The sequence below is a fragment of the Lepus europaeus genome, chromosome 2 (genome assembly GCF_033115175.1).
Source record: "Lepus europaeus isolate LE1 chromosome 2, mLepTim1.pri, whole genome shotgun sequence".
In the NCBI taxonomy this organism is placed as follows: domain Eukaryota; kingdom Metazoa; phylum Chordata; class Mammalia; order Lagomorpha; family Leporidae; genus Lepus; species Lepus europaeus.
In genome coordinates, this window is record NC_084828.1 from 77,120,043 (window position 1) to 77,134,805 (window position 14,763).

At 35.1% G+C, this 14,763-nt stretch overlaps 1 protein-coding gene across 2 annotated transcripts in view; it reads right to left on the bottom strand.

Moving 5' to 3' along the window:
• The window catches only part of RABL3 (RAB, member of RAS oncogene family like 3), a 57,153-nt gene that overhangs the window by 17,124 nt on the left and 25,266 nt on the right, over nt 1-14,763 (bottom strand). For both annotated transcript variants that reach the window (XM_062176978.1, XM_062176970.1), the window contains exon 4: nt 5,424-5,538. In XM_062176978.1, coding sequence (XP_062032962.1) covers nt 5,424-5,538 — 115 coding nt within the window. The remainder of the gene's footprint in view (nt 1-5,423; nt 5,539-14,763) is intronic.

Here is a 14,763-nt window from a genome sequence, read left to right on the forward strand (position 1 = left end):
GATTTGAGAATAAGGTTTTAAGAGTATCTTCCTTTAGGACAGTTACTTTCTCCTACACTCACTAATTCTGTCTCACACGAAAAATACTGCATATATTCCTCTAAACATCATCTTTGACACACATATATGTCTGTCACATAGAGCTGTACAATTACACATTAACATATGTAATGCATACATCTTTTTAGCTTATGGTTTCCTTTCTTCCATAACATCTTACATCCAATTTGAAATGTGATCTTGAAATTCTTTAACCATTAAGTGAAAAGTTGATGAGACAGCTTTACCATGGATGGATAAAGTTGATAAGTCTTTAATATCACAAATACAGACAACTAAGTATCCTATTTTATGTGCAGCCCTATTTTTGGAAAAACAAAAACCCCTGCAACTTTCAAGCCCATTATATTTAACTACTGCTTTAGAGAAGATGTAGGAATCAGGAACCAAGTTTAAGAGATACTATAGAGATATATTGAGGAAAATCTAGAATACAAGAAACTGTACAAGGCAAGCCATCTTTTCCCACAAATAAACTATGAGAAAAAAAGGAAGTGGAACCTGCAACTTAAATACTGCTTTAGAAAAATCAATTGTAATATTTATGAATCAAACTGAGGAAATTAAAATAATATTTACTTATTAAAGGATTATTGTTCAATTTTAGGTGTGATAATTATATATTGGCTATGTTTTAAAAATCCTTATCTTTTAAGGTTACATATTGAAGTATGTATGATATATGAAGTAATTTTCTAACATCTGCTTCAAAATAATACAGTTCGAGGTAGAGGAAGATACAGAGTGGGATGGGTATAGAAGAAGCAAGACTAGCCATATGTTGACAGTTGTTGAAACCAAGTGACAAGTATATGTGGGTTCATTTTCTATTCTTTATATTCGTATATGTTTGAAATTTTGTGAATGAAAATTTAAAAATTATATTAGGTAAAAAACACATACAACTTAGTTAGATCTTTTTATGTGGTTCAAAACTTAACCTGACATAAGCGGCCTTGTTCCTACCCTTATCCCTACACCCATTTTCATTGGCCTCCCATAGGTAACTTTTTTAAGTTTATTTATTCTTCCACTGATCTTTATATAAGTATATGTTCTTATTTCTCTCCTTTCTTACACAATAGGAGGCATATGATACATAATCTTTGCACCTTGACTTTTTAAACCTAACAATATGTCCTTTGTAGATCTATTTTAATACATGGAGGTCTACTTGATTATTTTGTAAATGTTGACTAGAACTTTAGTATATGGACATACTGCTATTTATTTAATGAAACTTCTATTGGTGGACATTAGGATTGTTTCAAATCTTGCTGTTACAAATGATGTCAATGAAGCACTGATGTATTAATGTTGCTTAATACATTTGTAGATTCATTTATAGATAAAAATGAAGCTGTTGGGTCAAAATGTGATTGTAACTTTAATTGGTATTGCCACCTTAAATTCTTTGACACCAATGCATATTTCTTTCTGATATGAATACATTGTCTCAACCCTAAATTTACAAATAAAGTTCTTGAGCAGTAATAATTTCAATAGAAAACAGTTATACAAAAACTAGACTGATAAAGATATCAATGATGAAAAGAACTGAGATACAAAACAGGAAATATCTATTTGACTTTGAAATGAAAAGATTTAGTTATGTTTATTCCTTTGGAGGTCATCCAGGAATACAGATGTACACAGTCAAACTTACACTACATTTAGGTTTCACAAAACAATCAGACCTCTACATAGAAAATAAAAATCTTCAAGAGACTTTCTTCAGTCAAAAAATGGGAGATGGAGTTCTGTACTCAGTGAGATGGAAGAAGGAAACTCTACGCTGTCTTTCCCAGTGAATGCAGCCATAAAACCTGGACAGAAAGTATGAAGCAGACTGAACAGTAGCAGGCCCATTAAGGAAGAAGACCAGAATTTAAAGTATCATTGAACCAACAGTGAGTTTATGATTTTGTTTTCCTTCCGTATCACCTTTCAGAATGCAATGTAGCTTCAAACCCAAAAGTGGTCATTGTGTAGGCAGAGAACTGTAGAAGTCTGATAGTTCTGATTTAAGGAGAGAAACAAGGGGACTCCAAATGGTTGCAGACAGTATGAAAATTCAGTATATTAATCCTTTTTTCAAAAGCCAATCTTTGGGCAATTTCATGATGGTAGAAAATGCTGTAATAAAAAAGGAATGCTAAGGAATATAGAGAAAAGGAAATCTTTCTGATTGTTGGAGCTGTAATTCCAAGAGGGTGAGGCCAACTCTAATTGCTTTTATGAGTATTCTTTTCATTGTCCTTCTGCTACTTCACCTGGACATGGGCACAGCTGCACAAGCACATGATGCAGAAGGTAACTAAACCCCCAGCTTTTTGTTTTGTTGATCCAGAGGACAAACAATGAGGGCTCAGCAAACTGCAAAGTTTTGGGGAGATTGTAAAGAGGGTGGAGTTTGAGAAGGCATCTCCATGAACTAGTTCATGAACCCCCGGAGTCATTCTCAAAATTGTGCATGCATGCATCTGATCCTAATTAGTATCCCAAAGATGTTGAGAACTTAGTCAACAGAGACCAACACTCAGTCCCATATCAATCATTTGGTGGCATGCAAATATAAAAAAACTGAAATCACACAAAGTATGTTCTTGGGTCCTAATGACACTAAACTAGAAACCAACAGAAGGTAAAAGGAAAATCTCTGAATACTTGAAAAGTAAACAACACATTTCTAAACAGTCTATGAGGAAATACCAAGGAATATTAGGAAATATTTTGAGCTAAATTAATTTGAAAATAAAACAAAAACTTGTGGGATGCAGCTTAAGCAGTTTTAGAGGGGGAACTTGATAGCACTAAATGCTTAGATTAGCAAAGAGGAAAGGTCTCCAGCTATAAATCGAAGGTCATATCTTACAAAACCATAAAGAGAACAAAATAAATGCAATGTAAGAAGGAAGGAAACAAGAGCAGAAATCAATTAAATTGTACACAGAAAAACAATAGAGAAAAATTTAAGAAACTAAAGCTTTTTTGGAAAAGACCCATAAAATTAGTAAACCTCTAGCAAGTCTGATCAAAAAGCAGAGAAGACACAAATTAGCAAAATCAGGAATGAAAAATGGTATTATCATTACAGACTATGTCGATACTAAAGGTTAAACACAAATACTATAAACAACTCTAGTTACATAAATTTAATAACTTAAATGAAATTCCTCAAAAAATAGACTACCAAAGCTGACTCAAAATGAAACAGACAACTTGAATACTCTTACAATTACTACAAATATGAAATTGAATTTGTAATAAATACCTTTAAAATAAGAAATCTTAAGTCTCCAAGGGCCTCACTTGTAAATTCTACCAAGCATTCAAGGAAGAAGTAATACCAAATATACAATCTCTTTAAGAAAATAGATGAGGAAGTGATATTTCCAATTTATTCTATGAGACCAATATCATCCTCACACCAAAACCAATCAATGATGTTAAAAGGACAAAATCTGCAGTCCTGTAACCTTAATGAACATGCCAAAAATTCTCAAGAAAATATTAGCAAATCAAATCCAGCAAAATATAAATGAATAATAAAACATGGCCAAGAAATAGAAGGCTGGTTTTATATTTTAAAATCAATCAATCTAATCCACCACACTAACAGTCTAAAGAAGAAATCCACACATGTCCATATCAATTGATACAGAAAAAGCTTCTCACAAAACTTAACATGCATGACAAAGCTAGCAGTAACTTAGGGATAGAAGGAGAATTTCTTCTTCAACTGATAAATGATATCAACAGAAGCCTACATCATACTTAATTGTAAAAAAGACTGTTCACCTGACTGGCGCTGTGGCTCACTAGGCTAATCCTTCGCCTTGCGGCACCGGCACACTGGGTTCTAGTCCCGGTCGGGGCGCCGGATTCTGTCCCGGTTGCCCCTCTTCCAGGCCAGCTCTCTGCTGTGGCCCGGGAAGGCAGTGGAGGATGGCCCAAGTGCTTGGCCCTGCACCCGCATGGGAGACCAGGATAAGCACCTGGCTCCTGCCAGCGGATCAGCACAGTGTGCCGGACGCAGCGCACCAGTCGCGGCGGCCATTGGAGGGTGAACCAACGGAAAAGGAAGACCTTTCTCTCTGTCTCTCTCTCTCTCTCACTATCCACTCTGCCTGTCAAAAAAAAAAAAAAAAAAAAAAAAAAAAAAGACTGTTCACCTCCTAAGATCAGGAACAAGATGTTTAATTCCATCAATTCTATTTAGTACCACACTAGAAGTCATAGTTAGTACAATAAGTCAAGAAGTAAGACTACAGGCACATAGATTGAAAAGAAGGAAATAAACCTGTCTTAGTGGAACATCCTAAGGATTCTACTACAATACTCTGGTCACAGGATTCAAGATTGGTACTCAAAATCAATTTTATTACTTTATACAACTGGCAATGAACAATTTGAAGCTGGTATTTAAAAAATATCATTCATAATAGCTTTAAGGTGAAAGATTTATACGATCTGAAGAGAAACCAGTATTCATAATAGCTTTAAAATATGTACTTTGGTATAAACTTCTAAAAAATATATAGGATTTGTATGCATAAAACTATGCTGATACTTATAAAAGAAATCTAAGAGGATCTAAATCAAATGAGAGACATATTGTGTTCATGAATTAGAAGATACCACACAATAAGTGTCAATTTTCCCTGATTTGACCTATGAATTTGATGCAATTTCAATCAAAATCCAAGTAGAGTTTTTGTTGATTTAGACAAATTGATTCTCAAATTTTTATGGAAAGATTAAGCAATGTTGTAGAAGAATAAAGTGAAAGGAACTACAATGCCCAATTTTAATATTATCATGCAACTATAATGGCAGTGAAGTATTGGTGAAAGGATGGACACATAGAATGGAACAGAATTAGAATCCAGAAATAGACCCATATAAATATATTTTTTGGCAAAGTAGAGAAAGCAATTCAGTTGAGAAAGAATAAACTTTTCAACAAATACTGTTGGAACAATTGGACATTCACAGGCAAACGTTAATATCAGCCAAAATCTTATATCTCATACAAAACTAACTTTAGGTCAAATATCTAATTGTAAACCTAAAACTATAAATTTGTGGAAGACAAAATGTGTATGGATCTTGGATTAGACAGAGTTCTTAGACATGATAATGACATCACAATCCATATGAGAAAAATAGAGAAATTAGAAGACGTCATCAAAATGAAAACTATTGCATTGTTACAGACATTGTTAAGAGAATGAAATGATAAGCTATATGATGGGACAAAATATTTGCAAATCAAACACTTGCGAAGTATTATTTCGGAGAATAAATTCATGTGATTGCTATAACATTTCAAACCAACTATAAAGTAATTCTGGTCTTACCCATTTGTCACTAAGACTCCAGTTGGTACCAAATCCCTGTTGAGAGCTTCCAGTGACCAACGATACAAGTTTTGGGATGACTTCTTATTTGTTAAGTCATGCACTAAAATAATACCTAAAATAATCAGAGAAAATAATATCAATACCATAAAAATTCCCCTTCATTTCACAACTGGCAGAGTGAAGTTAGTAAGTGCAAGCATTAGATTGCTTAATGAATCTAGCGTTATAATATCTCTAACAAAAATCAGACACAATTATTTTAAAATGTCCTTTACAAATACTTATAAATAATTAACTATACAATTTATCAGTTACATAACTCTTGTTATTCCACGAGAGTTAACAGAATTCTAAATTTTCAGAATGTCTTTTCTTATTCTTCATTCAACATTTTCTGAATTCCTACTTCATCTCTGGTTCTAACTGCAGATCACCTCATTAATCAAGAATATCAAAACTATTTGAAGTGGGGCCAGTGCTGTGGCGTAGCAGGTAAAGCCGCCGCTTGCAGTGTTGGCCTCATACGGGCGCTGGTTTGAATCTTGGCTCCTCCAAGTCAGACCAAACACACACACACACAACAACAACAACAACAACAACAACAACAAAAGAAATAAGAAAACTAAAAAATAGTGTCACAGATTTATGGGATACTATCAAACAGCCAACATCCAGGTCTTAGGAGTTCCTGAAGCCTGGACCAAGAGAATGAATTAGAAGGTGTTTTTAATGAAATAATTACAGAAAACTTGCCTAATTTGGAGAAAGAAATGGTTGTCCAAGTACAGAAAGCACATAGAACTCCTAATAGATATGACCAGAAAAGATCCTCACCATGACACACTGTAGTCAAACTCTCCATAGTAAAACATAAGGAAAAAATTCTAAAATTGGCACAAGAGAAATGCCAGATCACTTTCAGAGGATCTCCAATTAGACTCACAGCTGACTTCTCATTGGAAACCCTATAGGATAGGAGAGAATGGCAAGATATAGCCCAAGCCTTAAAATGAAAAAACTGTCAACCCCGAATACTGTACTCTGCAAAGCTCTCATTTATGAATGAAGGTGAAATAAAGACCCTATAACATAACAAACAGAAACTGAAAGAATTTGTTACCACTTGTCCAGTATTACAAAAGATGCTTAAGCATGTGTTATAAACAGAAATATACAAACAGGGTCATCACTATGAAAGGAAGTGAAGGCAGAAAATCTCCCAGTAAAAGTACACAGGAAATCCAAAGTAAACAATAGGAATATGTCTGGAAAAATGACAGGGCCAAGTCATTACTTATCAATAGTTACCCTGAATGTGAATGGACTCAACAATCCATTTCAAAGATACACACTGGCTGAATGGATTAAAAAACAAAAACCCATCTATTTGCTGCCTACAAGAAACACATCTCACCAACACAGATGCATGCAGATGGAAAGTGAAAGGATGGAAAAAGATATTCCATGCTAACAGAAACCAAAAAAGAGCTGGTGTAGCCATTCTAATATCAGATAAAATAGACTTTAACACAAAAACTGTTAATAGAGACAAAGAAGGGCTTTTTAAAAAAATGTTAATGGATCTAAAGGGAGACATAGAATCCAATAGAATAGTAATGCGGGACTTCAATACTCCATTTTTAGCAATGGACAGATCAACCAGACAGAAAATCAGCAAGGAAACAACAGAGTTAATTGACACTATAGATCAAATGCATCTAACAGATACCTACATAACTTCTCATCCTACAGATTGAGAATACACATTCTTATCACCAGTGCATGGAACTTTATCTAGGATAGAACACATGCTAGGTCATGAAGCAAGTCTCAGCAAATTCAAAAAAATCGAAATCATATCATTCTAGTACCACAATGGAATGAAGCTGGACATCAACAACTCAAGAATCTCTAAAACATATGTAAACATATGGAGACTGAACAAAATTCTCCTGAATGAACAGTGAGTCATATAAGAAATCAAAAGAGAAATTTAAAAATTTTCTGGAAACGAATGAGACAACAATACAACATATCATAACATGGGATACAGCAAAAGCAGTGTTAAGAGGGAGGTTTATAGCAACTGGTGCCTACATCAAGAAATTGGAAAGGCACCAAATAAATGAGCAATCAATGCATCACAAGGACCTAGAAAGACAACAGCAAATCAAATCGAAAATTAGTAGGGGAAAAGAAATAATTAAAATTAGAGAAGACATCAACTAAATTGAAACAAAAAAATACAAAAGATCAGTGAAACAAGAGGCTGGTTTTTTGAAAAAATAAACAAAATTGACACACCATTGGCCTTACTAAGCAAAAAAAAAAGGAGGGAAAAGACCCAAATCAATGAAATTAGAGATGAAAAAGAAAATGTAATAACAGAAACCACAGAAATAAAAAAGAATCACCAGGAATTACTACATAGAGCTGCATGCCAACAAACTGGGAAACCTAGAGGAAATGGGTAAGATTCCTGGACATATAGAACCTACCTAAATTGAGCCATGAAGACATAGAAAACCTAAACAGAACTATAACCAAGAAAAATTAAATCAGTAATAAAGACCCTCCCAGCAAAGAAAAGCCCAGGACTAGATGGCTTCACTGCTAAATTCTATCAGATATTTAAAGAACTAATTCCAGTTCTTCTCAAGCTATTCAAAACAACTGAAAGGCAGGGAATCTTCCCAAACTTCTTCTATAAAGCCAGCATCATCTTAATTCCTAAACCTGAAAAAGACATAACAGAGAAATAGAACTATAGACCAATTTCCCTGATGAACATAGATGTAAAAATCCTCAATAAAATAGTATCCAATCAAATCTAACAACACACAAGAAAGATCATTTGCCCAGTCCAAATGGGATTTTTCCCTGGTATACAGGGACAGTTCAACATTCTCAAATTAATCAATGTGATATATCACATTAACTAAAGAACAAAAAACATGATTATCTCAAAAGATGCAGAGAAAACATTTGATAAAATACAATAGCCTCTCATGATGAAAACTTTAAGCAACCTGGTTATAGAAGGAACATTCCTCATCACAATCAAGGCAATTTATGACAAACCCATGGCCAGTGTTCAACTGAATGGGGACAAGTTGGAAGCATTCCTACTGGGATCCAGTACCAGACAAGGATTCCCACTCTCACCATTGCTATTCAATACAGTCCTGCAAGTTTTAGCCAGAGCCATTAGGCAAGAAAGATAAATCAAAGGGATACAAATTGGGAAGTTGGAAGCTGACATGATGCTTTATATAGGGGATCCAAAAGACTCCACTAAGAGACTACTGGAACTCACAGAAGCATTTGGTAAAGAAGTCGCAGGATATAAAATCATACAAAAAAAATCAACAGCCTTTGTATACACAGACAATGCCACAAATGAGAAAGAACTTCTAAGATCAATCCTATTCACAATAGCTACAAAAAAATTAAATACCTGGGATTAAATTTAACCAAGGATGACAAAGATTTCTTTGATGAGAATTACAGAATATTAAAGAAAAAAAATAGAAGATACAAAAAATGGAAAAATATTTCATGTTCATGGATTGGAAGAATCCAAATAATCAAAATGTCCATACTACCAAAAGCAATCTGCAAATTTAATGTGATACAAATCAAAATACCAAGAACATTTTTCTCAGAAATAGAAAAGAAGATGCTGAAATTCATATGGAAATACAGGAGACCCTGAATACCTAAAGCACACTTATACCACAAACACAAAGCTGGAAGCATAACAATACCATATTTCAAGACATACTACAGTCAGTTGTAAACAAAACAGCATGGTAATAGTAGAAAAACAGATGGATAGACCAATGGAACAGAATAGAAATGCCAGAAATCAACCCATGCATCTAGATGCATGGTTTGTTAACTTATCTTTGACAAAGGAGTTAAAATCAATCCCTGGAGCAAGAACACTCTCTTCAACAAATGGTGCTGGGAAAACTGGATCTCTACATGCAGAAGTATGAAGCAAGACCTCTACTTTAAACTTTACAAAAAATCTACTCAAAAGGGTACAAAGACCTATATCTATGATCCAATACCATCAAATTATTAGAGAATATTGGGGAAACCCTGCAAGACATTGGCACAGGCAAAGAATTCTTGGAAAAGACCCCAGAAGCACAGGCAATCAAAGCCAAAATTGACAAGTTGGATTACATTATATTACAAATTGAGAAGTTTCTGTATTGCAAAAGAAACACTCTCGGCAAAGATGCAATTGACAGAATGGGAGAAATTATTTGTAAACTATGCAACTGATAAAGGATTAATAACCATAATATATAGAGTTCAAGAAACTCAAAAACAACAAAGCAAACAATCTAGTTAAGAAATGGGTAGAGGGCTTAAATGGGCATTTTTCAAAAGAGGAAATCCCAATGGCCAACTAACACATGAAAAAATGCTCAGGATCATTAGCTGTCAGGGAAATATAAATCAAAACCACAATGAGGTTCTACCTCACCCCTGTTAGAATGGCTTTCAGACTGAAATCTACAAACAACAAATGCTGGCGAGGATGTAGGGAAAAAGGTACCTAATTCACTGTTGGTGGGAATGTGAAATGTACAGCTACTGTGGAATACAGTATGGAGATACTGTAGAAATCTGAATATAGACCTATCATATGACCCAGCCATCCCACTCCTAGGAATTTACTCAAGGGAAATGAAATCAGCATATGATAAGAGTTATTGTACTCCCATGTTTATTGCAGCTCAATTCTCAATAGCTAAGTTATGGAATCAACCCAAATGCCCGTCAACTGAAGACTGGATCAAGAAATTACAGGATATATACACCATGGCATACAACACAACAGTTAAAAAAAAAATGAAGTTGTGTTGTTTGCAACAAAATGGATGAAACTGAAAAACATCATACTCAGTGAAGTAAGCCAGTCCCAAAAGGACAAATACTATATGTTCTCCCTGATCTGTAATAACTAATAGAGAGCCTAATAGGTAATCTATAGACATAAAATTAATATTTTGATACAAAGACTTTGAACAACCCTTCTATTGACTCTTAAGAAACAGTTTTTTCTCATACAATTTATTGAACTCTTTACTTAGTACAGAGTTAATTGTATGTGTATGAAGTTAATTGAAAATAGCTATTAGTAAAAAATAAGAATGGGAGGGGTTGGTACTGTGATGCAGTGGGTTAACACCCTGCCCTGAAGCACCAGCATCCTATATGGGTACTGGTTTGAGACCTGGCTGCTCCACTTCCGATCCAGCTCTCTGCTGTGGCCTGGGAAAGTAGTAGAGGATGGCCCAAGTCCTTGGGCCCTGCACCCATGTGGGAGACCTGAAAAGAAGCTCCTAGCTCCTGGCTTCATATTGGCACAGCTCCAGCCGTTGTAGCCAATTGGGGAATGAACCATCGGATGGAGGACCTCTCTCTCTCTCCTCTCTCTGTGTAATTGTGACTTGCAAATAAATAAATAAATCTTAAAAAAAATAAGAATGGGAATAGTTGAGGGAGGAGGAAGAGGAGTGGGAGAGTGGCTGAGGGAGAGAGTATGCTGGGAACAATCACTATATTCATAAAATTGTATTTATGAAAAGCATGAAGTTTGTATTCCTTCAATAAAAGGTTTCTGGGAAAAAAGATTTAAAAATGGTTTTGATTTACTTTGATACAAATGCTATTTATTATCTGAAAAAACATGGTCCTACTGATCACCTGGGACCAATCAACTCCAAAGTTTAATTTTCTAGCTCCCTTGAATTAATGGTTGGTTTTGTAAGCCTGGTTCCTATAAGGATTTAGTTAACACTTCAAAAGAAATATCACACTAGAAAAGAATATGAAGAGATAGTCAAGAAGTATGAATAGTAGAATATACAGGCTTGCATTGTGGCACAGCAGATTAAGCTATTGCTTGAGATGCCAGCATCCCATATCAGAGTTTTAGTTCAAGTCCCAGCTTTTCATTTCTGATCCAGCTTCCTTTTAGTGCACCTGGGAAAGTAGTGGATGATGGTCCAAGTAGTTTGGCACTTGCCATACATGTGGGAGACTAGGATGGAGTTTGGGTTCCTGGTTCAGCCTGGCCCACCCTGGCTTTTGTGGCCATTTGGGGAGTGAACCAGCAGATGGAAGTTCTCTCTCTTACTGTCTTTCCTTCTCTGTCACTCTGCCTTTCAAGGAAATAAATAAAATCTCTTTTTAAAAAAAAGAAATACGTGCATCTTGAGAGAATAAGAAAAATAACAAAATGTAATGAATCTCAAAAATAAAATTAAATAGAATCAATTAAGATCCTAGATAGAAAGGCCAAGTAGACAATTACATTAAAATAAAGATGGAAGAGGAAAAGCCTTAACGTCTACTAGAATTTACAATATCATTAGTCAAAAGAATAGGCTTTCAAATTCGTAATTCTTTCCGATATTACCCGATATTACCCAGATTCTACTGTGGAAAGAAAACATGAAATTGATAATTCTTCTATCTTTATGTTGTATAATATGTGAATTTTAAAAAGAAAGACAGAAGAGGTAGGGTTAATTGACTTCTTAATTTTTAAAGCCATCTGTGTAACTAAGGTGCTTATGCAACTTATAGTTGATTTGTTCCAAACAGCTCAGGTAAACCTTTATCTCTTCTGGTGTTTCTCATAAGTAGAGATTTGACTTCTGCTCCAGTATCCAACTGCATTATCTCTACCTTCCTTAAAGAGGGGTCTGGCCGGCGCCATGGCTCAACAGGCTAATCCTTTGCCTTGCAGCGCCGGCATACCAGGTTCTAGTCCCAGTTGGGGCGCCGGATTCTATCCCGGTTGCCCCTCTTCCAGGCCAGCTCTCTGCTATGGCCCGGGAAGGCAGTGGAGGATGGCCCAAGTGCTTGGGCCCTGCACCCGCATGGGAGACCAGGAGAAGCACCTGGCTCCTGGCTTCAGACCAGCGCGATGAGCCGGCCGAAGCAGCCACTGGAGGGTGAACCAACGGCAAAAAGGAAGACCTTTCTCTCTGTCTCTCTCTCTATCCACCCTGCCTGTCAAAAAAAAAAAAAAAAAAGAGGGGTTCTAACAGGCATCAAAGGCACAGATTTAGAAAAAAAAAAAAAAGTAATAAAGAGCTACCATTAAGGAATATAGCTAATATGTATTCAGTACTTACTCGCCAGCTATTTGGCCTTACACGTTATCTAATTTAATTTTCAGAACAGTTCAATGGGGGTAAGAACGATTATCTTCATTACACACATTGAGGAAATCAAGCTGAGAAGCTGAGTAACTTGCCCTCAGCACACATGGTAAGTGGGGTAGCCAGAAATTACACTCAGGTACTCTGACAGTAAAAGACTAGAGGAAAACAGAATAAAATCTTATTTTAGCGCAAAGGAGTGGCAGGTATTCTCCCTTCCCTACTTCTGTGGTGTAACTACTATAAAACTATGACTGAGATTTTTGGTTAGGAGAGAGAAAGGATTAGAACAGTCTAAGTTAGCTATTAGATGGACAGGAAGGAGTTCATTTGAGCATCTTTTTCCTAATTCTTTTATTTGGGCTGAGGGTTCTTGTTTCATAGACTATGAGCTACAAGAGCAAGGTGAGGCCCAGATAAAAGAAGTCAGAGTGACAGTGGATGAGACTGTTGTTAATTTTAAGGGAGAGAAGTAGACACAAGTTATAGGTTTCCTTCTATAATTACTAGCCTAGCTTACCACAGTGTGGAGAAGGTCTGATACTGAGGGAAGAAAGCTATCACTGAAAGCAAGGATTGTACATAAGAATGGGTGATTCTTATGCTGTATCTTAGGTAATTAAGGATGGTAGACAGAGTGAAGAACCTTGAATACTTCTACTAGGAGAAATGTACCAGAACTAGGGTGAAAGAACACAGAAACAAGTTTTTTAATAAACAAATTGTTTTTTTAAGTTTAAAAAACTGGAATATGTTTCAGTTTTATTTGCAAAACCCAAATAGGATATATATGTGATTCTTTTAATAATATTAAGGGAGAAGACAAATTACCCATGAATAGTAGTTATAGAAGAAATAATCAAATAAGTATAGATTATGATAAATTTCTTCATTTGCACTCTGTAAGTTTGCAACTCATAATTCCATAGTTTCTTGGAGCTGAATGGTCTTTATCTGTATTATTTATTTATACTTTCTATCCTACCGCTTTCTTAAAAATATCTGAACAGAAAAGGTGTTATGCTTTCAAACTTCTCTATGCCAGATCAGAAAGATATGTATTTACAAATCATTTGACTCATACATGTTTATCACTTGACTCTAAATCTAACCAGGTTTCATTTCATTCTCTCCTTTTCTCTAAGAAGTTACTTATACTAAATTAGTTTTATCTTACTGCTTTTCTCATTTATATACAAGTTCATTCTATTAAAATAGGCCATTATCATGTATTTTCTTGCATGATGCTGGCATATATCAATGTCATCATTTTATAACTGTGGTTTGTTTCATTTATGAATGTTGTTTCTTAGATGGTGATACTTTCAGATAGAATTCTGAGCTAAATGGGGCATGAGCCTGAATTGACACCATTCATATATCCAACGGCAAGAACCTTTTCTACTTCTTTTGGTAGTATCCACAGTACCTTATTAAATGTGAAGATATTGAAAGAGGAATATAATGAACAAAGGTACTGAACAAATGCAATACTTACCTAATTACTGAATGAGATCTAAGCATAGCACACATAAGATCCTACTAATGGCATTTACCAGGAGGGAAAGGTTGAGATGCCAAATCATTTGGTATATTAATCAAAGAAAAGTTGAAATTGTATTTCACAATTTAAAAAAGGTTTAAAATATAAAAATGACAGACATGATAAACAACGAAACTATAGGAAATCACAACTGAGTGATTTTGGCACAGAGTAGGTACTTTACGGATTGCAATTACGTCCTATATTTCCTTCAAGTATTCGAATATCTAAAACTGGATGAAATTTCTGAACCTTTAGAAATGTCCTTAGGCATTTCTTTATAATTATACAGAGCTCTAAGTGGCATAGAAAGAAATTTTTCTATCTCTGTAATATTTGGCATAGGACTATGGGATTCTTTTTCTTCTTATTATTTATTTATTTCCCCCTCCCCCAAAGAAACCTTTATTTTAAGGAATACAAACTTCATGCATTTCATAATTACAACTTTAGGAATATAATGATTCTTCCCGCTATACCCTCCCTCCCACATACTCTCCTACCCCTTCTCCTCCTCCCTCTCCCATTCCCAAAATCGAATATCGGATTCTTAACGGTTCAACTGTACTTATTCAAATGAATGGAGAAACTCAACACTCAA